This window comes from Theropithecus gelada, chromosome 7a (assembly GCF_003255815.1).
Source record: "Theropithecus gelada isolate Dixy chromosome 7a, Tgel_1.0, whole genome shotgun sequence".
Lineage (NCBI taxonomy): Eukaryota > Metazoa > Chordata > Mammalia > Primates > Cercopithecidae > Theropithecus > Theropithecus gelada.
Window position 1 is genome coordinate 54,468,443 of NC_037674.1, and position 24,186 is coordinate 54,492,628.

General features: G+C 42.4%; 2 protein-coding genes across 10 annotated transcripts in view; both read left to right on the top strand.

Moving 5' to 3' along the window:
• The window catches only part of HYKK (hydroxylysine kinase), a 30,229-nt gene extending 19,207 nt beyond the window's left edge, over nt 1-11,022 (top strand). The window contains exons 4-5 of one of the 2 annotated variants that reach the window (XM_025390546.1): nt 199-382; nt 10,949-11,022. In XM_025390546.1, coding sequence (XP_025246331.1) covers nt 199-382; nt 10,949-10,950 — 186 coding nt within the window. In that variant the 3' untranslated portion in view covers nt 10,951-11,022. Of the gene's footprint in view, nt 1-198; nt 383-6,926; nt 7,388-10,948 lie in introns of those variants that run through there. The other variant, XM_025390545.1, reaches the window with a different exon arrangement.
• A 3,003-nt stretch (nt 11,023-14,025) lies between these two features.
• Nucleotides 14,026-22,955, top strand: PSMA4 (proteasome subunit alpha 4). Of its 8 annotated transcripts, none has more exons than XM_025389865.1 (9): nt 14,026-14,147; nt 15,507-15,532; nt 15,779-15,821; nt 16,092-16,254; nt 17,811-17,888; nt 18,502-18,590; nt 19,264-19,394; nt 20,187-20,310; nt 22,536-22,955. In XM_025389865.1, the coding sequence occupies exons 2-9, from the start codon at nt 15,530-15,532 to the stop codon at nt 22,688-22,690; spliced, it is 786 nt and encodes a 261-aa protein (XP_025245650.1). In that variant the 5' UTR covers nt 14,026-14,147; nt 15,507-15,529; the 3' UTR covers nt 22,691-22,955. The 8 variants fall into 8 exon arrangements, with proteins under 8 accessions (XP_025245650.1, XP_025245657.1, XP_025245656.1 ...); XM_025389869.1 differs by having other exon boundaries at nt 14,028-14,147; nt 16,185-16,254; XM_025389868.1 differs by having other exon boundaries at nt 14,029-14,147; nt 18,502-18,587.
• Nucleotides 22,956-24,186: the final 1,231 nt, after the last annotated feature.

Genomic DNA, 24,186 nt, shown 5'->3' on the forward strand with positions numbered 1-24,186 from the left:
GCAGAAGAATCACTTGAACCCAGGAGGTGGAGGTTGCAATGAGTCAAGATCATGCCACTGCACTCCAGCCTGGGCGGCAGAGTATAAGACTCCTCCGTCTCAAAAAAAAAAAAAAAAAAAAATGTGCAGCACCTCCCATCTCTCACCAGTGGTTGCTCTCTCAAGAGACGAAGAATATCTCGCTTTTGATTGATTTAGAAATTCCATCACCCAAAGTTAAGTAGTCTTCATCGGAAGAACTTCATCTGGAATCTGAAAAATGTTCCTCTTCTGGAGAAATACCTGTATGTCCTGGGCCAGAATCGAAACCGAGAGATTGTCGAGCATGTCATTCATCTATTCAAGGAGGAAGTAAAGCCCAAGTTAAGTCATTTTCGAGAATGTGAGTATTCTCCCAATTAAGTATTTTTCTTGATATTTAAACTGTCAAATTTCATATCATCAAAAAAGTATGGAGGTACAATTTAGCTTTATCAAATCTTAAAATTTTGCCATATTTGCTTCTATTGCTTTTTAAATAATAATATTTTTACTTTCCTCAAAATTGCTACATTTGAAGCCTCCTCTAAACTTTACATGAGTCTACCTCTCTTCTTCCCATTAAATTTGCACATTACATATGTATGATTTATAAATTATTTATAGTAGGGTTTGTGTTTTTCAAACTTTATATCAATGGTATCACACTGTGTATTATTATTCTGCAACCTGCCTTTTCTATTCAACATGTTTTGCAGATTGAGTCATATGAATATTTGTAGTTTTAGTTCAGTTTATTAGTTTTAACTGCTAAATAGTATTCCATAGTATGAATATACCATAACTTATTTGCATGTACTATTACTATAATTTTTTGGTCCATTCTCTTGTTAATGGAATTTTAGGTTGCTTCCATTTCTTTGCTACATAAATGATGCTTCAATGAACCCTCTACTAGAGGGGTCCCCAGACCCCAGGAACTGGGCTACACAGCAGGAGGTGAGCAGAGGGAAAGCAAGCATTACCGCCTGAGCTCTGCCTCCTCTCAGATCAGCAGTAGCATTCGATTCTCGTAGGAGTGCAAACCCTACTGTGAACTGCGCATGCGAGGGATCTAAGTGAGAATCTAATGCCTGATGATCTGAGGTGGAACAGTTTTATCCCAAAACCATCCCTCCCCTAGTCTCCTGTCCATGGAAAAATGGTTTTCCATGAAATCAGTCCCTGATGCCAAAAAGGTTGGGAACCGCTGCTGTAGTATATATCTCCCTGTGTACACAGACAAGTGTTTCTCTAGGGTATATATCTAGATATAACCACTTTTTCATCCAGCATTAAGTACTGGTCAAAGGCAAGGAACTGGCTGGGCACAGTGGCTCACACCTGTAATCCCAGCACTTTGGGAGGCCGAGGTGGGTGGATCACTTGAGGTCAGGAGTTTGAGACTAGCCTGGCCAACATGGTGAAACCCAGTCTCTAATAAAAATGGGAAAACTATCTGGGCATGGTGACATGTGCCTGTAATCTCAGCTACTCAGGAGGCTGAGGCAAGAGAATCGCTTGAACCCTAGAGGTGGAGGTTGCAGTGGGCCTAGATCGTGCCAGTGCACTCCAGCCTGGGCAACAGAGTGAAATCCATCTCAGAAAAAAAAAAAGGCAAGTAACTGAAGGGCATTTCTATCAAGGCCTAAGATAGGCAGTATGTGTTTCTCGGTGTTTACTTACTTTGTGTAAACACAATGTAAGGTGTAGCGTAAAAACAGAGTTGATTTTTTTTCCCTTTAAACCTGTTTTTCCCCCAGTCTTCTTCATCTCATTAAAGTGGTATCCACCATTCACCTAGTTAATCTGGACAAAAAGTTAGGAGTCATCAGGCTTCACTTTGTTCTTTCTCTCACATCACAAATCCAATCAAATTCTATCCATTCTTTCTTCAAAGGAGAGCCTATGATCTGGATGATTGCCGTGGCCTTATAACTGGTCTCCCTGCTCCTGCTCTGCCTCTCTACCGTATATATTCACTTGTCTTCCCTTTCTTTTCTCAATACTACTTTTATAAGATTCTTCGTGTCATTGCATGTGCTAGAGTTGGCTAACTTTTATAACTAAAATATTGTATTCACTAATATACCACACATTATTCTACTCTTAAAAGATACTTGGGTTGTTTCTTATTTGGGGCTACTAAGAACAGTGGTGCCGTGAACATGCTTGAGTCTCAGTATACATGTTCATTAGTCTTTGAGTGTATACTTTGGGGTAGGATTGCTAGGTCATAGGACATGTCTAATGTCTATATTCAGCTTCACTGGATAATACTAATGTTTTCAAAAGTGGTTCTATGAATTTATACTACAGCTAGAAGAGTGTGAAAGTTTTCATTGTTCTATACCCTTGGTGTGGTCAGACTTTTAAAATTTTCTCAATCTGATTTGTACATAATACTTTATCATTACATCATGGTTTTAAAATCCATCTCCCTATTTATTGACCATTTGAAATATATTTTTGAGAAGTGCCAAATCAAGTCTTTGGCCTTTTTTCTATTGAATTTTTTTTTTTCTCATTGATTTGTAGAAATGCTAAATATATTCTGGATGTGAGTCCTTTGCTAGTTATATGTGTTACAAATATTTTGTCCCATTCTCTGGCAAGTGTTTTCATGGTATGGTATGTTTGGATGTGTAATTCTAAATTTTTTTTTTTTGAGGCAGTCTTGCTGTGTCACCTAGGCTGGAGTGCAGTGGCGCAATCACAGCTCACTGCAGCTTCGACCTCCTGGGCCCAAGCGATCCTCCCACCTCAGACTCCCAAGTAGCTGGGACTAAGCTATCTACCATCATGCCTGGTGAATATTTTTATTTTTGTAGAGATAGGGTTTCTCTATGTTGTTCAGACTGGTCTCAAACTCCTGGGCTCAAGCGATCCTCCCACCTTGGCTTCCCAAAGCACTAAGATTACATGAGCAACCGCACCAGGGCCCTGTTATTTTTTACAGCTTTATTGAGTTGTAATTCACAAACCATGAAATTCACCATTTATTTATTTATTTATTTATTTATTTATTTATTTATTTGAGCTGGAGTCTTGCTCTGTCACCCAGGCTGGAGTGCAGTGGTGCGATCTCGGCTCACTGCAACCTCCACCTCCGGGTTCAAGAGATCCTCCTGCTGCAGTAACCCAAATAGCTGTGACCACAGGTGTGTGCCACCATGCCTGGCTACTTTTTTTGTATTATTACTCATGGATATTTAGAAGTATAAATCCTGTTCCCCAAAATATGATGAACTTTTTTTGGTTATATATTATTGTTGATTTCTACGGTAATTACATTGTGATCAGAGAACATACTTTATATTAGTGCTGTCCAGTAGGATTTTCTTCAATGAAGGAAATGTTCTGTATCTGTGTTGTTCAATACAATAGCTCCTATGTGGCTATGGGCATTTGAAATGTGGCTAGTGCTGCTAAGGAATAGGAATTTCAATTTTATTTTAATCTTACTGAGCTAAAAAAAAATTTTTTATAGCTGGGACTACAGGCATGCATCACTCATTTTTTTATAGAGATGGAGTCTCACTATGTTGCCCAGGCTGGTCTCGAACTACTGGCTGCAAGCGATCCTCCCACATCAGCCTCTGAAAGTGCTGGGATTACAGGTATAAGCCAATGTACCCAGCTTGAATCCTGGTGTTTTTTTTTTGTTGTTTTTTTCTTTTTGTTTTTTTGAGACGGAGTCTCGCTCTGTCGCCCAGGCTGGAGTGCAGTGGCCAGATCTCAGCTCACTGCAAGCTCCGCCTCCTGGGTTTACGCCATTCTCCTGCCTCAGCCTCCCGAGTAGCTGGGACTACAAGCACCCGCCACCTCGCCCGGCTAGCTTTTTGTATTTTTTAGTAGAGATGGGGTTTCACTGTGTTAGCCAGGATGGTCTCGATCTCCTGACCTTGTGATCCTCCCGTCTCGGCCTCCCAAAGTGCTGGGATTACAGGCTTGAGCCACCGCGCCCGGCCCTCTTTTTTTTTAAAGACAGTTTCACTCTGTTGCCCAGGCTGGAGTTCAGTAGCATGATCTCAGCTCACTGCAACCTCTGCCTCCTGGGTTCCAGTGATTCTTATGCCTCATCCTCTCTAGTAGCTGGAATTATGCACCACCATGCCCGGGTAATTTTTGTATTTTTAGTAGAGACGGAGTTTTGCCATGTTGGCCAGGTTGGTCTTGAACTCCTGGCCTCAAGTGATCCGCCCACCTCAGCCTCCCAAACTGCTGGGATTACAGGCGTGAATCACCACATCCAGCCCTCCAGTTTGAATCTTAATGAATTTAAATAACCACATGTGTCTAGTGGCTACCATATTAGACAGATCAAGCTCTATATGATTTCAGTCATTTCAAATACACTTTATCATGTAGTATTTGGTAAATTTTTTTTTTTTTTTTTTTGAGGCGGAGTCTTCACTCTGTCCCCCAGGCTGGAGTGCAGTGGCACCATCTCGGCTCACTGCAAGCTCCGCCTCCCGGGTTCGCGCCATTCTCCTGCCTCAGCCTCCCGAGTAGCTGGGACTACAGGCGCCCGCCACCGTGCCCGGCTAATTTTTTTTGTATTTTAGTAGAGACGGGGTTTCACCTTGTTAGCCAGGATGGTCTCGATCTCCTGACCTCGTGATCCGCCCGCCTCGGCCTCCCAAAGTGCAGGGATTACAGGCGTGAGCCACCGCGCCCGGCGTATTTGGTAAATTTTTATGAATGGTTCATGTGTGCTTTAAAAGAAAGTGTATTCTGCAGTGTTGGGTATGAAGTTATATATGCCCATTATGTCAAGTTTATTAATAATTTTTAAATTTTCTGTAACTTTCACTTACATTTTGGTCTGCTTTTTTTTTTTTTTTTTTTAAACAATTATTGAGTAAAGTACATGTTAAAGTATATTTTAATCCTACTATGATTGCAGATTGCCTATTCTTTGCTTGTATTTCTGTCAAATTTTGCCATATATATATATGTATATAAATTTTTTTTGAGATAGTCTTGCTCTGTTGCCCAGACTGCAGTGCAGGGCTCACTGCAATCTCTGCCTCCCGGGTTCAAGTGATTCTCTTGCCTCAGCCTCCCGAATAGCTGGGACTACAGATGCCCACCATCATGCTGGCTAAATTTTGTATTTTTAATAGAAACAGGGTTTCACCATGTTGTACAGGCTGGTCTGGAACTCCTAGACTCAAGCAATCCACCTCGTTGGCCTCCCAAAGTGGCCAAAGGGATTACAGGCATGAGCCACCACGCGCAGTCAAATTTTACTTTATATATTTTTGAGTCAATTATATAATATATCCCAATTTCAGAAATACATACTTTAAAATCCATGATTTACAATAATATTGTTTCTGTGTGCCCACTCACTATGTTACATTGCTTAAGCATGATTTACACAATCCTAAATCATATAGAAAAAGTCAGCATTATAATTAAAAGTTAAAATTATATACTTTATATCATGTATGTGCCTCAGGGCTTCATTGACATCTCTTACTAATCTTTAGTCAGTGGCTTAAATCCGTGCTTCTTAGACTATCTATGGTAAAAGACAAGTGTGGGTTTTTTCCCCCAACCCATTACAGTCTGGCATATGGTCCTACTATGCATGATTCGCTTACAGTTCGTGTCACATGCAACTAACCACGGGAATTTGACAAAACTTGAACTCCTATATGCTCCGTTCAATGAGACAAGGCCACTGATCACACTCTTGGATGTCATATGACTGTAAAATTTTCTAAACACTCTCAACTCTGTTCTTATCTCTTACAGACTAGTAACATTTTGTAGACCAGTACTGGCCACAGACCCCACTTTGAGTAGTACTGACTTAAAATATCACCACCAGGCCAGGCGTGGTGGCTCACGCCTATAATCCCAGCACTTTGGGAGGCCGAGGCGGGCAGATCACGAGGTCAGGAGATCGAGACCATCCTGGCTAACACAGTGAAACCCCGTCTCTACTAAAAATACAAAAAATTAGCTGGGCATGGTGGCGGGCGCCTGTAGTCCCAGCTACTTGGGAGGCTGAGGCAGGAGAATGGCGTGAACCCGGAGCTTGCAGTGAGCCGAGATCGCGCCACTACACTCCAGCCTGGGAGACAGAGAGACTCCGTCTCAAATATATATATATATATCTCTATCATCACCTATTTCAGTAATCAAAAAATGGGAAATTTAGAATTACCACATTATCAGAAAATTTTGTTTAAAATCCTAGGTGAGGCCAGTCATGGTTGCTCAGGCCTGTAATCCCAGCACTTTGGGAGGCTGAGGCGGGTAGATCATTTGAGGTCAGGAGTTCGAGAGCAGCCTGGCCAACATGGTGAAACCCTGTCTCTACTAAAAATATAAAAATTAGCTGGGTGTGGTGGCACACGCCTGTAATCCAGCTACTCAGGAGGCTGAGGCAGGAGAATTGCTTGAACCCAGGAGATGGAGGTTGCAGTGAGCCAAGATTGTGCCAGGGTACTCCAGCTGGGCAACACAGTGAGACTCTATCTCAAAGAATAAAAATAAAATAAAATCCTAGATGAAAATAAAGGTAAATCTGGTTCATTCTAGGACTCTTTGTTTCTTCTAACAATATGAATATGTTTCTATTCTTTTTAAACATTTCTGGGTTTGAGCAGTTCTTTTCACTTTACTCTTTTAATAGCCAAAATCAGGTATTTGTAGTGACTGCAGTCTCCATCTTCTGGCCTTGTATTGATGAAAAGCAAAACAACCACCCCAAATTAACTGCTTTTATTATTTTCAGATGAAATTATTTTACTTCAAGAAAAATAGGGCTTGGCCCTTTATCTCTGACTGCTCATCAAATTATCTGAATGGCTTTGCCTATGAAAGAGAAATGGAAGGGGAATAAATTGGAATATTCAATAACTATTTTTATGTGATTTTTCTATTTTCAGGTATCAATCATGGAGATCTTAATGACCATAATATTTTAATAGAGTCCAGCAAGTCAGCCTCTGGAAATGCTGAATATCAAGTGTCTGGGATTTTAGACTTTGATGACATGAGCTATGGCTACTATGTGTTTGAACTGGCAATTACCATCATGTACATGATGATTGAAAGCAAAAATCCTATACAAGTAGGAGGCCATGTCCTTGCAGGGTTTGAAAGCATCACCCCACTGACAGCTATAGAGAAGGGTGCTTTGTTTTTACTTGTATGCAGTCGTTTTTGCCAGTCACTTGTCATGGCTGCATACTCTTGCCAGCTATACCCAGAGAACAAAGATTATTTCATGGTTACTGCAAAAACAGGGTGGAAACACTTACAGCAAATGTTTGACATGGGTCAGAAAGCTGTAGAAGAAATCTGGTTTGAAACTGCCAAATCCTATGAATCTGGGATCTCCATGTGACTGAGATCTCCATGTGACTAAAAGTTCACTTTAATGTGGGTAATTAAAATAGGGCGCAATCAAATTTTAGGAAGGATTTTCCTGTATAGTTAAAAATCAATTGATGGAATGGATCAATTCTGAATATGACAGAGCACATGAAATCCCTAAGGTCTTCAAGCAATCTCATGACAATTTTTTAAAATTCACAAAAGTATCACGAGCAAGCATATTTTTCTGTGAGTCTCACTTGCCATGTCTATAAACACATATGATACCATTTTGAATCAGATAATCTCACAAGATCTATTCCAGTCCTGAGATTAATGACTGTTTTTAATTTTTAAAATAATATATACATACAGATATATTGACATATTTTAAATATCTGGACATAACATACTGACCTAGATAACATACTAGCAGTTCTATGAAACCTCCTCTGATCTGTCCTTTCTCTCAAATCCCAGTGCACTGTGTCTTTTTCATGGCCCATCACTTTGCATAATGGATCATGGTTGTGCAGTCATCTTGCCTGAGAGCTGTTGAGGGCAGAGACCATGTAAAACTTATTTTTGTCTTCTCATCCCTTCTTATCACACCTGCTATTATAGTGCCTTTCCTACAGAGAGGTCTTTAAAAATATTTGAAAATAAATGTGTGCTAGAAGAAAGGATGGAGAAGGCACACACTAAGATGCTTTAGGAGAAAGCACAGACAGCATTCTTTTTTTTTTGAGACAGAGTCTCACACTATTGCCCAGGCTGGAGTGCAATGGCAATTTCGGCACTGCAACCTCCCCTTCCCAGGTTCAGGCAGTTCTCCTGCCTCAGCCTCCTGAGTAGGTGGGATTACAGGCGCCCGCCACCACGCCAGGCTTATTTTTTGTATTTTTTAGTAGAGACGGGGTTTCACTATGTTGGCCAGGCTGGTCTTGAACTCCTGACCCTGTGATCCACCCACCTCAGCCTCCCAAAGTGCTGGGATTATAGGCGTCAGCCACCACGCCCGGCCACAGGCAGCATTCTTGGAGAAAAAATTTTAACTTGTCTGAGAGGGTGGTTGAAACTGGAACTCCAGAGACAGATGCTGGAAGACCCTGGGAACTGCAAGGAAGCAAATAATGACATCCAGGCAAGGCCACTAACCCCTCACCTACCCAAATATAACGGTTCCTTTCAGACTGATACCAGGAACCTCCTTAAGCATATATATTTTAATTCTCTATAATTTCTTTTTGGATGACTATGAAGTAGATTGGGTAGACTGAAGCTCACTGTATACTTGGCTGAAGGTATCCCACTGTGTTTCCTTCACTGGTTTCTCTTCATGTCTCCTTTAGTATGATTTAGTAAATGGCTGTTTACTATTCTTATGGTTTCAACTATTCATTGTCTACAGATGACTCAAGCCTAGAACCCTGGCCATTCAAACACTCAATAGTTATCTTTCTATATATATGAACAGGCATTGATCCTATCTCCATCTTTCTGTCTACCTACCTAGTCTTCCCAAAGTAGATATTTCTCTAAATTGTCTTATATGGTTCATTTTTCACTTCTTTGTCCCTCGATTTCATTTCTTTTTTTTTTTTTTTTTTTTTTTGAGGGCAGGGGGACAGGGTTTCACTGCAGCCTCAACCTCCTGGGCCCAGGTGATCCTCCCACCTCAGCCTCCCTAGTAGCTAGGACTTCAGGCATGTGCCACCATGCCCAGCTAATTCTTTAAATTTTTGTAGAGATTGGGGTAATACCTATCTCATACAGTTAACAGAGTTCATTGTGAGAATTTCATGAGAGAACAGTGCCAAGTGCTTAACACAGTGTTAACACATAGGACTCAGTAACTATTTACTCAATAAATGAACCATATTCCAGGTTACCCAAACTCAGAATATTGGAGTAATTTTTTGCTTGCCTCTCTTATATTCAGTGAGCCCTACTGGTTTTTAGAATCGTAGAATTTTAGGAATCTCTGTCTTTCCTGAATTTTTGGGGTTTTTTTTTTTGTTTTTTTTTTTGTTTGAGACAGGGTCTCAGTCACCCACGCTGGAGTGCAGTGGTGTGATCACAGCTCACTGTAACCTCTACCTCCGGAGCTCAAGCAGTCCTCCCACCTCAGCCTCCTGAGTAGCTGGGAGTACAGGCATGTGCCACCATGCCTGGCTAATTTATTTTATTTTGTAGAGATAAGGTCTCACTATGTTGCCCAGGCTAGTCTCAAACCCCTGGACTCAAGCAATCCTCCTGCCTTGGCCTCCCTAAATGCTAGGATTACAGGCGTGAGCTATCATACCCAGCCTGTGCTGTTTTTTAACAATATATAATAAAAGCCAACATTTATTCAGCACTGAAGTATTTTACACACATTAGCTTACTCAATTTTTACAACAAACCCATGAGGGAAGTACTGTTATAATTAATTCTCATTTTCAGATAAGAAAATAGCAGCTGAAAAAGTAAAAATAATTTGCTCAAAGAGAGCTAGGGCTTAAATCAGGTCTTTCTGATGCAGACCATGCTCTTCACTACCACAAAGTTCCATGCTACTTTCTCTCCCTCTCCCTCCTCTCCTGTCCCTGCTGCACACACACACACACACACACACTCTCTCTCTCACACACACACACACACACTCACACACACACACACACTCACACACAGGAGGAACAAATGAGATCATTCACATGAAAGCACTTACGTTTCTCAAATTTAAGGGATTGTGGTTTTTATCTAGTTTGACCACTCAAGCTAAAAACTAGGAACCAGAAAAATGGACTGAAACTTGGGTTTCACTTTCAGACCAGTGTTGATCCTCTGAATTGATGAAACTCTATAGATTTCCCTCTTGTTTGCCCCTGCTAACATAGATTTCCTTTCACGCAATTCCTAATGCAGATATTGCTGACCACTGTTTAGATGTTTATATGCTGCATTACATTGATATTTTACTATTTGGTGTTTGTTCTAACTTGTCTCCAATCAATCAATTTCATGTGGTTTATATAAACTCTTTGGTGGCTGTGATGGTTAGTTTTAGGTGTCAACTTGCCTGGATTAAGGGACACAGAGATAGGTAGCAAAGCATTATTCCTGAGCATGTCTGTGCAGAAGTTTCCAGAAGAGACTGGCATTTGAATCAGTAGCTAAGGAAGATCCCCCTCACCAATATGGGTGGGCACCATCCAATCTGTTGAAGGTCTGGATAGAACAAAAAGACAAAGGAAAGATGGATTCAGTCTCTCTCCTGGGACAACCATCTTTTCTTGCCCTCAGATAGCAAAATTCCAGGACTTAACCAGCAGCCCGTCAGGTTCTTAGGTCCTCAGCCTCAGACTGAGAGTTACACCATCATCTCCTTTGTTCTCCAGCCTTTAGACTCAAACTGAATCACACAATTGGCTTCACTGGTTCTTCAGCTAACAGAGAGCAATCGTGGGACTTCTTAGCCTCCATAATTTAGTTCCATAATAAATCCCCTCCTGTCTGTCTACCTATGCATCCATCCATCCCATTGATTCGGTTTCTCTGGAGAACCCTAATACAATGCATAAATTAAACATTTATTTTACTTTACCTTCAGGACCTAGCACCATGCCAGGCCCCTAGAAGACCCAGTAAAGATTTGTTGAATAAGCTGTAAGAATGAACACACCACTACAAGTGCCAGGTCCTGGTCCTTTCAAACAACGTGGAGAAAACCCAGTTCCAGATTTAGGAATTAATGCTGTATGTCTGGCAAAGACTCTTTGCTCTTGCTAGTGCCTTCTGTCCAGGCTTTTAACCCCCCTGGACTACAACACACCTTTACTTTCTGGTGTTCTTAGTCTCCCTAACCTCTGCACTTCGTATTATGTAGGCAGATAAAAACTCTGGTTACATATATTGCTCTGTGATGACCAAAAAAATTGTGGCTTAAAACTTTAATCATTTTATTAGCTTATGGTTTCTGGCAGTCATGAATTCAGACAGGCCCTGGGACAGTTTGTCTCTGCTCTCCAGTGCTGGGGCCTCAGCTAGGAAGACTTTAAGGCTGGGAGAGATTTGATGCCTGGGAGAGACTCAATCACTGTGTAACCGAACACTCGTTTCTTAAGAGTCCAATTGACAAGGGTGAGGTATAATAGAAAGACAGAATTTATTAACCAAAAATAGTAAAGGGAAAGCAGTCAGATTCCTTTCCAAATTAACGGCTTCTATTTTTAGGAAGAAGGCAGGGGTTTAAAAAGAAAAAACTTGATAAGGAAGACATGCAAGAACTGGGCTGAGTACAGTTGTCCGTGTGTCTTGTTCTGGTGGCTATCTTGGGTTCTGGTCCACCTGGACCCTGGGCTGATGGCATTTCAACAAAGGCCAGGTTGTTAACTAGCTGCCTTGAAGTAATCTCTGGAACCTTGCAGCTGGGTCTCCAGACTTGGTCTCTGTGTCTCAGGATTGACCCCTGGAACTTCTAAGAAGACACATAATTAGATACTAATAGACAGTTATGTGAAGGGAGCATATATGATGAGAAAGGGAAGGATGTGGAGTCTAGAAAAGGCTTCTGCAGTTTGCTTCAAGGTTGTATCTTTAAACCCAAGGAAAAGGGGGAAAAAATTTTAATGCAGTTTGAAGCTAAGCTGCCTGGTTACAACTGGGTACTAGGATCATCTGGAGGGATCTTCACTCAGCTATTTGGCAGGTGATGCTGGGACTTCATCTAGGCTCTTGGCCAAACACCTCTCCATGTGGCCTTTGCCTCCTCACAGCATAGTGTCTGCGTCCCAAGAACGACCATCCCAAGAGGACAAGACAGAACCATATCACTATTTGTGACTTGCTCTTGGAAGTCACATGATATCCCTTCCATTGTAGTCACAGGCTCACCCAGATTCAGAATAAGGGGACACAGAACCTCTCAATGGGAACCATCTGTGGCACATTGTAAGAGGAACATGTGGGATGAGAGATGTAGACGGTTCATCATCCTAAAACATCACTTTAATCCTGTCTTCCCATTACTGACCAAAACAAATTCTGGCACTAAAAGCACTCTACACTTTGGCCTCAAACACCTTTCCTTCTTTACTTCCTATATTATCTCCTCCATTCAGATCAGACGGAACTACTCAGTCAACCACACTTGTCAGACTCATTCTTCTTTTGTCCTTTTTCTCAACTAATCCTTCTTTTTTTGACCTGAGAGATTCCACCTCTGACTTAAAAGTTACTGTTCACTGAATTCTGCAGAATGAACTAAGGTGGCAGGCAGGGGCCCTCAGAGATGCCATACGTTACACCACCTGAGGATGCTTTCAGAGCACCACCTGTGTGTGACTCTTTGCCATCTTGCCTTGGCTCACTTCCCTGTGTGCTTGGAAAGCAGAGACGATAGGTGAGACCCCAAAATGCAACTTCCAAGCCATCTCCTTTTCAAAGCCCACATCCCCCAATTATTTTGCAACCAACATGAAGAGGACAGAGTTTCTGCCCAATGGGTTGCTTTTTGGGAGAGACTGAGCAGATGACTTTATATGAACCCAGATCTAGTCAACCTTCTAGCCTGAAAAAACCTGAAATGAATAGTAGATAGTTTACATAGGGACTGAGGCTGAATGAGCAAAAGGGTGGAGAGATGGATAATGAACACATAAACAAGTATGACAATTTCAGTAAAGAAGATAAAATGGTGCAAGTATATGCTGACAGTAGGGTATTGTTTTAACTACGCTGGTCAGGGTAATCCTTTCTGACTAGTGAAAAGCAGAGAAACAGACCAAGTGAAAATTCTCCTAAAAGTGTGAACCTGACCATAATTTTTTTTAAATTTTTAGAGCCAGAGTCTTTGTCTGTCACCCAGGCTGGAGTGCAGTGGCGCGATCACAGCTCACTACAGCCTCAAACTCCTAGCCTCAAGCCATCCTCCTGCCGCAGCCTCCCAAAGCAGTAGAAGCTACAAGCGTGAGTCACCATGCCCGACCATCATCATAATTTTTTTTTTTTTTTTTTTTTTTGAGACGGAGCCTCACTCTGTTGCCCAGGCTGGAGTGAAGTGGGGCACTCTTGGCTCACTGCAACCTCCGCTTCCTGAGTTCAAGCAATTCTCATGCCTCAGCTTCCTGGGATTACAGGCGTGCACCACACACCTAGGTAATTTTTGTAGTTTTAGTAGAGACGTGGTTTCACCATGTTGGCCAGGCTGGTCTCGAACTCCCGACCTCAGGTGATCCACTCTCCTCGACCTCCCAAAGTGCTGGTGCTGGGATTACAGGCCTGAGCCACCCAGCCTTCCTCATCATAATGTAAATGTCCAAAATCAGCAGTAAAAGTGAAAGCCAGAATGAAAAAGGGAGATGATGACAGAGGTAAAGGCTCATGTGATTGGAACCATTTCAGGAAACAGGACAGGAATGGTAGCAATTAAGAAGCCGGTCCACACTATTTGCTATCCTAGGTGTGAATAGTGAAGAGAAAGTGAAAGTAGAGCGCCAAGGGTAAGAGAAGGAAATTAGTTATTCCACCTTTTGGTTGGCTACGGTCTTCCTGCCCTCCTCCCCATGGCGCAGCAACTCCTCCACCTGCTGCAGCGCCGCGCCCCACCTCCCACGAGGGCCACGGGTTCTAGCTCCGCCCCACAAGGAGGACTTCCGTGTCCTCGGCCATCCCACTACCCCCTCCCTTAGCGGTTCTGCGCAAGCGCGGGGGCCATATTAGCAGCGGTTATTCGGGCAGCCCTGGTGGTTTATTTTCCCGCGGAGATAAGGGCTCAGTGGACATCTGAAGTCTTCAGGGTCTTCCATCTGGTGAGCCTTTGGCCCCTGGGGGCCCGCGGAAGCATGGCCGCTCTTCCCTTGGGCGGGGGTCGTGAACGTCAAGACAGTCGGTCCCGGCCTGCAGTTGCCGCCGAGGAGCCGTGGGCACGATGACTCTGCACCGCCTCCACGGTGACAGACCAGCCGCCGGGAATGGCCCCCTCCGGCCGCCGTTGGAGGCTTCCCCGTACCGAGCCTGGACGCCGGGGCCCGGCGAGGGGGCGAGCTGAGGGTGGGGGTCTGTGGGCAGGACCGAGGACTGCGTCCTCGGCGGCTTCCGTCCCCGGGAGTTCGGTACGTGAAAGTTAGCGCTCCCGGAGGTGCCGGTGAACTCAAAATCGTGCTGTGACCGGCGTCAGGCGTGGAGACCACAGAAAGTTGTGCTTACGCTCGAATCAGAAATCCCCGGCGAGTCTGTCTGTGTCCTACCTGTTTCTCTGCTCTGGGCCATCCTTACTTTGCACCTTCCTATTACCTCAACCAGTTCGCTGCCCTCCGTCTCTCACCAGCCAGAGGGATCATTTAAAATGCTAATCAGTTCTTGTGGGCCTTGGGAATCATTCCGAGGAGCCCCAGTGGCTGAGAGAGAAAATTCTGTTTTTACCTGGGCACGCGGGCTCTCCAGGATTTGATTCCAGCTTACCTTTCCAGTCTTGATTCCCTGTATTCCAGTATTTGGGAATGTGGGCTTTGGACTGAGGCTTTACCAAGTAACACTGAGCACCCAGTATTGCCTTTTGCACGAATGGTACTGATGGTGCCCAAGATAACTGCCTCCACCCCCAAGTTCAGGACTCTCTGGAGAAGGCCTAAGTGTCTTAACTTGGCATTCAAGGCTCCGCGGGATTTGGATACTCGCTTAGCTCTTATTTATGTATTTTTAAAAACATCAGCAGTTTGTCTCATGCCCACTAAGCTATCCTGCCTCAGTACCCTTTGTTCATACTTTCTGCTCTGTCTGGAGTGCCCTTCCCTTCTTTCTTCCCCTGTTCTTTCTCTTAGACCCAAGAGTTCTCAGCCTTATTTCTGCCTCTCCCGTCTCTGATTTACTTTCATTTTCTGTATCGGTTTCTCAAAAAATACTTTCTGGATTTTTTTCATCATCCCTTTTCCCATTCTACCCCCGGTTCCTCTTTCCGCATTATAATCTATGACTGCCTCTCTCACCTAACTGCCAGTATTAGCTTTTCAGGACAGGAATTGGTTTTACACATTTTGGTATTCCAGCATCTAGCATAACGCCTGACACTTAGCTGAATAAAGAGAGTAAATAAAACTGATTTGTAAAGTCAGCAAATGCTTTTTAATTTGTGAATCTTATTTTAATGATGATTGATTTTCTTTTTACAGGAACTATATAAAGTTCAGAAAACATGGTGAGTTAATACATGTGCCAGTAAACTGTTGCCTGATAAATAGTATTGCTTGTACTCAGCTTACAGACTTGTGTGGGAAAATTGAAATAGAAGGAAAGCAGTGAGATGGTGCCTTTTTTCTTGTCAGTTTCCTCTCACCTGCTGAACTTTGTATACCAGGATAGGTTTTGTAAGGTGATTTGTAGGCTTGCAGGAGTTGGCCTACTTTCAGTGGGTAGGAATCACTCATGTGTTTTTCCTTTGCAGTCTCGAAGATATGACTCCAGGACCACTATATTTTCTCCAGAAGGTAAAATAGAAATTGTTTAATCTGCCTCAAGTTTAAAAAAAAAAAAAAAAGTGTTAGACTTTTAGAAAAAAAAAATTACAAACTTTTTTTGGTAGTTGCAAAGTTCATCCTTTTTGTACTTCGAAGCAATTATGGTCACCGGGTTGATTATACCGTAGAAGAGTGAAAGTGGGAATTTGTTTCTAGCTTGCTTCCTTGCTAATTTCTTTTGGGTCAGTGGTGCAAGAGCATAGAGGAGAGTCTTGGCTTCTCACTGCTTTTGTTTTGTAGGTCGCTTATACCAAGTTGAATATGCCATGGAAGCTATTGGACATGCAGGCACCTGTTTGGGAATTTTAGCAAATGATGGTGTTTTGCTTGCAGCAGAGAGACGCAACATCCACAAGCTTCTTGATGAAGTCTTTTTTTCTGAAAAAATTTATAAACTCAATGAGTAAGTGAGATTTTAGGAAAGAGTTTTTTAAAAAAATCTCACTTTCTCACATAAGTGGGATCTATGTAATTTGGGAGGGCTCTTCCGTGTGATGTGGTAGGATTGAAGTTGTACCTTTATTTTGCTTGAAACCTCTTTGAGGCCTGGTACCATGTGTTACTCCTTTTAAGTGCAGGGCAAACACTTAGTGGAGAAACTAGCATTGTGTAGTGGTAAAATTACAGACATAGTAGTCACACAGATTTGGGTTCAACTCCAGGCTTCCCCCATGCAGGCTATGTGATCTTGCACAAATTATTTAATTTCTTTGGGCCTCAGAGTCTCCTCAAGTGGTTGTGGCAGTTTAATGAAATAAAGTGAATGAAATAAAATAGTATAGTGTCAGGCATATAGTAGGCCCTCAAAGTATTGTTTAGAATAGCTATGCAGGATTTTGTTGAATTATACTGAATCTTACTAAAGAACAAGCCTGTTGGAGATCTGGGAAGAATTTAGCCAAGCCTTGTACACGGTGTGAGATGTTGGTTATATTTAGATGTGCAGAACTTTGCAGCTCATGGAGAGCTGGCCATGCTAAGTAGAGACTTTCCCTTCAGTGATGGTGGGCTTGGTAAATGCTGATTATCAGGGCCTTTGGATACACTTGTCCAAAGTGGTGTCACCCCTCCACAGAGCCTCTGTTGGGCTCACCCAACAGCTGGCACACTTGGCTAGGCATAGTCACAGGGTGAGTCTCAGCTATAAGAGAGCCAGGGCAGCCCTCAGGAAATGGTCCAAAAAAAATGAAATGCACCTCGAGTAGGAGCCTAGCCCTGTACTTCCTAAGCAGGCTTGTAAACCCTCCTGCCACTGTCCCCCGTCACCTCCATCAAGCCAGGCCCTAGGAAATGAATACTACTCAAGAGCAATCTGTCTAGCAAAATCTTTTTTTTTTTTTTTTTTTTTTTTTTTGAGACAGATTCTCGCTTTGTCACCCAGGCTGGAGTACAGTGACGCCATCTCGGCTCGCTGCAACTTCTGCCTCCCAGGCTCAAGTGATCCTCCCACCTCAGCCTCCCAAGTAGCTGGGACTATAGGTGCGCACCACCACACCCAGTTAGTTTTTGTATTTTTTGTTGAGATGGGATTTCGCCACATTGCCCAGGCTGGTCTTAATCTCCTGGGCTCAAACCCTCCATCTACTTCGGCCTCCCAAAGTGCTGGGATTACAGGCATGAGCCATTGTGGCGAGCCTGTCTTTGTATTCTCTGTTGCTAAATCTTCTTGAGATTTACTTTAGCTTCCTGGCGTAAATCCTGTTACCCTATTCACAGGGTGGTAATGATAAATACATCTATTAACGAACTTAAGGGTGCATTTATTTATCTTTCATGTTGAATGACATCAAGTAAACGTCTCCTACAAAGATAAGACTTTTATAGGTTTCTTCTGAAGGAAGTAGCTGCTGTGAAGCAAACGTAGGGAATTGCTAATAGAATTCTGTGCTTTTTAATATTTATAAATGCTCCTTGCAGGCATCTTCCCTGCTTACAGATCAATATCTTTTTTTCTTCAAGGGACATGGCTTGCAGTGTGGCAGGCATAACTTCTGATGCTAATGTTCTGACTAATGAACTAAGGCTCATTGCTCAAAGGTATGGTCATATATAGCATAACTGATGATACAGAAATTAGTTTTGATGTTTCTTTGTTTTTCTGAGATGGAGCCTCACTCTGTTGCCCAGGCTGGAGTGAAGTGGCGCCACCTTGGCTCACTGCAACCTCTACCTCCCGGGTTCACGCCATTCTCCTGCCTCAGCCTCCCAAGTAGCTGGGACTACAGGCGTGTGCCACCACACCCGGTTAATTTTTGTATTTTTAGTAGAGACGGGGTTTCACTGTGTTAGCCAGGATGGTTTCGATCTCCTGACCTCATGATCCACCCACCTCGGCCTCCCAAAGTGCTGGGATTACAGGCATGAGCCATTGCAGCTGGCCTAGTTTTGACGTTTCTAAGGAGAGCTCACTTTTGCAAAGATTAAAGTCATTAAAAATCTTTGAATTGAAAATTACAGATTTTTTTCAACCAAACTTACAAAATGTTACTTACTATGAGAATATTCGGATATTGACTTGTTCCCTCCCCTTCAAATTACAAATGACTGTTAGGTTGTCCCCAGGGCATGGATTGCTTTTCAGAGAATATTTTCCTTAGAGTCTGTCTGTGTTTTGGAGAAAACTACTAATATGCCCATCTCTTTATCCTAGGTATTTATTACAGTATCAGGAGCCGATACCTTGTGAGCAGTTGGTTACAGCACTGTGTGATATCAAGCAAGCATATACACAATTTGGTGGTACTTAATTTTTTTGAAAATGTTATTCCAAAAAGTTAAGACATGAGTTATAACCCTTTTGAGGTAGTAAAAAATTGAAAATAGACCCTTTGTTTTAAATTGAATTTAATTTTTTTAATTGACAAATAAGAATTGTACATATTCGTTGGGTACATAATGATGTTTCGGTACACATAATGATCAGATCAGGGTAAATGGCACATTAATCATCTCAAACACTTCTTTGTGTTGGGAGCCTTCCATATCCTTCTAGCTATTTGAAACTAATGTGTTACAGTTAACCATATTAATCCTACAGTGGCGTAAAACACTAGAATTTCATACATTCTTGCTTCATGAATGAATGTGTTCCTCCGCCATGTAGATTACCCTAGTTTTATTAATAGGATATTGAAAGTCCAAAACAACATTTTCAGATCTGGAAACTAACTGCTGTTTACATAATAATGAAATTCAGTACTGGTCCTTTCTCTGTTCCCTCTCCTGGCTGTGTCCAAATCATAGAAACAAGTGGAATTTGTAATGGAGCTTATCTCTGGTAGCCAGAATACAGAACAGTTTATGAATGCTTAAGTTCACAGAGAAAGGTTTAGCTACATTCACTGAGCTCAAGTAACTATAGTGATACTAAATTTAGATTATTGATATATTTGGCTTTTTTTCTTTGTTAAAGGAAAACGTCCGTTTGGTGTTTCATTGCTGTACATTGGTTGGGATAAGCACTATGGCTTTCAGCTCTATCAGAGTGACCCAAGTGGAAATTACGGGGGATGGAAGGCCACATGCATTGGAAATAATAGCGCTGTGAGTATTTTTGTTGTGCTGTGAAATCTAGCAGAACGTCTAATAGATGCCATAATTTTGCCGTGGTGATGGATGTAAACAGTATTTAAAGATAGCTGCAACAGCCTTAATGTGATATGGAAATATCTGTGATTTCCGTTGGGGACAGAGTTACTGGTATAGCTAATACACTGGGGTTCATTAACTACATTAATAAATGCTAATTTTCAGTTAGGAGTTGTGAAATTAGAAGTTGTGATTTTGTTTCACATCCTAGTTTACAGACCCCTTGAATTCTATGACAGACCCCTTGGGAGACTGAGGACCTCAGGTTAAAGACACACTATATAGAGCATCAGTACCACCTCTTCTCACCCTGTGCCATGTGTGCCCTCCCTGTCATCAAAATTATTTATATGGGCCAGGCATGGTGGCTCATGCCTGTAATCCCAGGCCGAGGCAGGCAAATTGCTTGAGCTTAGCAGTTTGAGACTAGCCTGGGGAACATAGCAGAACCCCATCTCTACAAAAAGTACAAAAATTAGCTGGGCACCATGGCATGTGCCTATAATCCTAGCTACCCAGGAGGCCAAGGTGGGAGGAGGAGCACCTGAGCCGGGGGGACTTGAGGATACAGTAAGCTGAGATCATGCTACTGCACTCCAGTCTGGGCAACAGAGTGAGCCCGTGTCAAAAAAAAAAATTGTTTATACTTGTAATGCCAATAGTAATTCAGGCATTTTTCTTCTAGACCAATTCATGTTTCTAAAAAATGTAAAAACTTAAAATTCTGTGTTGATTCATGTTTTATAGGCAGCTGTGTCAATGTTGAAACAAGACTACAAAGAAGGAGAAATGACCTTGAAGTCAGCACTTGCTTTAGCTATCAAAGTACTAAATAAGACCATGGATGTTAGTAAACTCTCCGCTGAAAAAGGTAATCCATATCCTCTGCTTTAATTATTTCAACTGAGCAAGGGGAATTAGCAGCTGTTAAGTTTTTTGTTTTTTTTTTAAATATGGAGTATTGCTCTGTCACCAGGCTGGAGTACAGTGGCACAATCTTGGCTCACTACAACCTCTGCCTTCTGGGTTCAAGTGATTCTTCTGCCTCAGCCTTCCATGTAGCTGGGACTACAGGCTCATGCCACCATGCCCAGTTAATTTTTTTTTTTTTTTTTTTGAGTCTCGCTCTGTCACCCAGGCTGGAGTTCAGTGGCGCAATCTCGGCTTACTGCAAGCTCTACCTCCCAGGTTCACACCATTCTCCTGCCTCAGCCTCCCAAGTAGCTGGGACTACAGGCACCCGCCACCACGCCCAGCTGATTTTTTGTATTTTTAGTAGAGACGGGGTTTCACCCTGTTAGCCAGGATGGTCTTGATCTCCTGACCTCGTGATCTGCCTGCCTCGGCCTCCCAAAGTGCTGTGATTACAGGCATGAGCCACCGTGCCCGGCCTAATTTTTGTATTTTTAGTAGAGACAGGGTTTCACCATGTTGGCCAGGCTGGTCACGAACTCCTGACCTCAGGTGATCCTCCCACCTTGGCCTCCCAAGGTGCTGGGATTACAGGCGTGAGCCATCGTGCCCAGCCAGGAGCTGGTAAGATTTTTAACGTCATCCTAGTTCATTGAAACAGCAACCTTATGAATTACGTGATGTTATCCCTGTCTTCTGAGGATACTAGGGCTTAATGAGGTTAAGTGAGTTGAGCAAGACCAACATTGGTAAATTGTGGAGTCACAATCTCATACTGTATTCCACACTTAAAGGCTTGATACTGAACAGTCTCAGTACTCACAGATAGACATCCTGCACTGTGTCACTTTTAGTTAATAGTTACCAAGTCTTCTCATCAATGTCTTTGGTTCTATGTATGATAAAGCATATATATATATAGTTATATATTTATACATAGGTTTGGTATACCTTACCAGAGATACAACATTTGCATGGGTTGTGATACCCTCTCCTGTTCTTAATCTACTAATCTCTTATTTTAAGCTCATGTTAGCAATTCCAAATACTTTGTTCAACTTAAGCTATATGACTATATAAAAGAATATTTCAGTCGAGCATGGTGGCTCGCGCCTGTAATCCCAGCACTTTGGGAGACCAAGTTGGGTGGATTACCTGAGGTCAGGAGTTCAAGACCAGCCTGGGCGACAGAGACTCCACCTCAAAAAAAAAAGAAAAAGAATATTTCTAAATGTTTTTCAGAAATTGTGGTAAATTAACATGTTGCTTTATGTTAGAACAGTTTAGCTCCTGGTGTTCCTTAGAAAATGCCATTTATGGTCAGGCACATTGGCTCACGCATGTAATCCCCAACACTTTGGGAGGCCGAGATGGGCGGATCACCTGAGGTCAGGAGTTCAAGACCAGCCTGACCAACATGGTGAAACCCCCGCCTCTACTAAAAATACAAAAAATTGGCCAGGTTTGGTGGCGCATGCCTGTAATCCCAGCTACTTAGGAGGCTGAGACAGGAGAATCACCTGAACCCGGGAGGCAAAGGCTGCAGTGAGCTGAGATCGCACCATTGCACTCCAGCCTGGGCAATGAGCAAAACTCTGTCTCAATAAAAACAAAAAGAAAATGTCATTTACATGCAGATTTCCCTCTGTTGTCTACTTCCACCCAGTTTCAAGGAGGCACTACTCACTTTCCCTGGTACAAAAAAATTCCTTCCCCTCGAGGTATCAGTCTGCTTTTCTTGGCCATTTCATGCCCCTCCCCCACTTTTTTTTTTTAAAGACTTGAAAAGTCCATAAAAAATAAGCTATTATTACCAGTTGAAGATTCTGGCTGAGCCCTCAGAGGTTCCTACAAGAAAATTGTGGTTCGTCTAATCGGCACAGCTAATAGCAGGCCAGCAATAGCAATTGGTCGATTATACTTTTTCTAAGGGAGTGACAAAATGGCCACTAAGAAAGTTGGGATGGGTGAGGAGAAGGTATTTAGGTAAAAATTGTAATTAAAACATTACAAAATCAAAGATATTTTGTTCTCAAAAAAGCGAATAATATTAAGCATAAAACATAGGAGAGTGCTGAACTAATGTTTAAATGATGTGACGAGCATAAACCATGAGTGCCTATTAAGTTTCTCTGCTAAGTATGCCTGCCTGCAGTACAAATACATGTATGTGTTTGTTTTTAGTGGAAATTGCAACACTAACAAGAGAGAATGGAAAGACGGTAATCAGAGTTCTCAAACAAAAAGAAGTGGAACAGTTGATCAAAAAACATGAGGAAGAAGAAGCTAAAGCTGAGCGTGAGAAGAAAGAAAAAGAACAGAAAGAAAAGGATAAATAGACAAAATTGGAGATTTTATTACTCATTTGGGGCACCATTTCAGTGTAAAAGCTGTCCTACTCTTCCACACTAGGAAGGCTTTGACTTTTTTTAACTGGTGCAGTGGGAAAATAGGACATTACATACTGAATTGGGTCCTTGTCATTTCTGTCCAATTGAATACTTTATTGTAATGATGATGGTTACTCTTCATGGACATCTTAATCTTCCACACACATCCTCTTTTTTTGGAATAAAATTTGGAAAATGGAAATGAAGGAATAAATTCTCTGTAGCAGTAATTGTTAAATATACAAAAACTGACGGCGATTATCTTTTGCACACTGTGGCTTACAGTCCTTTCACAAAGATGGGCACATTCTTCAAGCTGACCAGATTATTTGTCGCTGTCTGCAGGGATTGGTTTGAGAATGAACACTTCAGCTGAACAAAGCCAGAATTAATATATAGGTGTGGATCTTGCAGCTAGGACTGAGGCTGCCCACAGGCAGCAGCCCAAGCTGCGTGGAAGATGAGGTATAGAAGTTAAGGCCACAGAGGAAAAGTGGAACCAAGAGATGAGAACAGTTATGTGTTGGCTGAAGGGAGCTCTGTTGCTGGGCTTTGTTCAACCTGAGTTCCCTTGGGTGTCTGTGGCTTCATGACAGAAGTGATAATGGGGCACTTAATGTATAGCCATGGTGCTTTAGCATCACCTATGCAGATTCTTTTTTTTTTTTTTTTTTTTTTTTTGAGACGGGGTCTCGCTCTGTCACCCAGGCTGGAGTGCAGTGGCCGGATCTCAGCTCACTGCAAGCTCTGCCTCCCGGGTTCACGCCATTCTCCTGCCTCAGCCTCCCGAGTAGCTGGGACTACAGGCGCCCGCCACCTCGCCCGGCTAGTTTTTTGTATTTTTTAGTAGAGACGGGGTTTCACCGGGTTCGCCAGGATGGTCTCGATCTCCTGACCTTGTGATCCGCCCGTCTCGGCCTCCCAAAGTGCTGGGATTACAGGCTTGAGCCACCGCGCCCGGCCACCTATGCAGATTCTGATGTCCCATCCCAGATCTACTGAATTAAAATGTCTGAGGGTGGAACCCAGTAATCTGTTTTAACAAGCTCTGCATGTGATTCTTAGGAATGCTAAATAAACCTTTAGAAGGTTTTGTTGCATATTAGAATCACCTGGGAAGCTTTTGCAACTTGTAAGCATGCGATATCAATTAACTCAAGCTGTGGTGGAACCCAGATAGTAACATAGCTTAAACTCCAGGTGATTTCCATCAGCCAGAATGAGACCCGTGCATTGAGCCATTCTTTACCCTTCTCTCAGCTGTTGTCAATCAAATATGGGATTACAGTCTAATTCCTCATTGTAGATTTTCTTAATGCAGCTCCCTGCAGTTTTCTCTATTGGCTAAGGTATTTCCAAGCCCTATTTGCAGTACTTTTTTGAACTTCTAAATTATTCCGTTACTCTGTACAGCTGGTTCTTGTTATTTTTGGTAATTATATTCT

Coding starts and splice junctions, on each gene's coding strand:
- PSMA4 (XM_025389864.1), top strand. CDS start 15,638: ATGGTGCCTTTTTTCTTGTCAGTTTCCTCTCACCTGCTGAACTTTGTA. Junction 19,395..20,186: donor GCATTGGAAATAATAGCGCT/GTGAGTATTTTT, acceptor CATGTTTTATAG/GCAGCTGTGTCAATGTTGAA. Junction 20,311..22,535: donor TAAACTCTCCGCTGAAAAAG/GTAATCCATATC, acceptor GTTTGTTTTTAG/TGGAAATTGCAACACTAACA.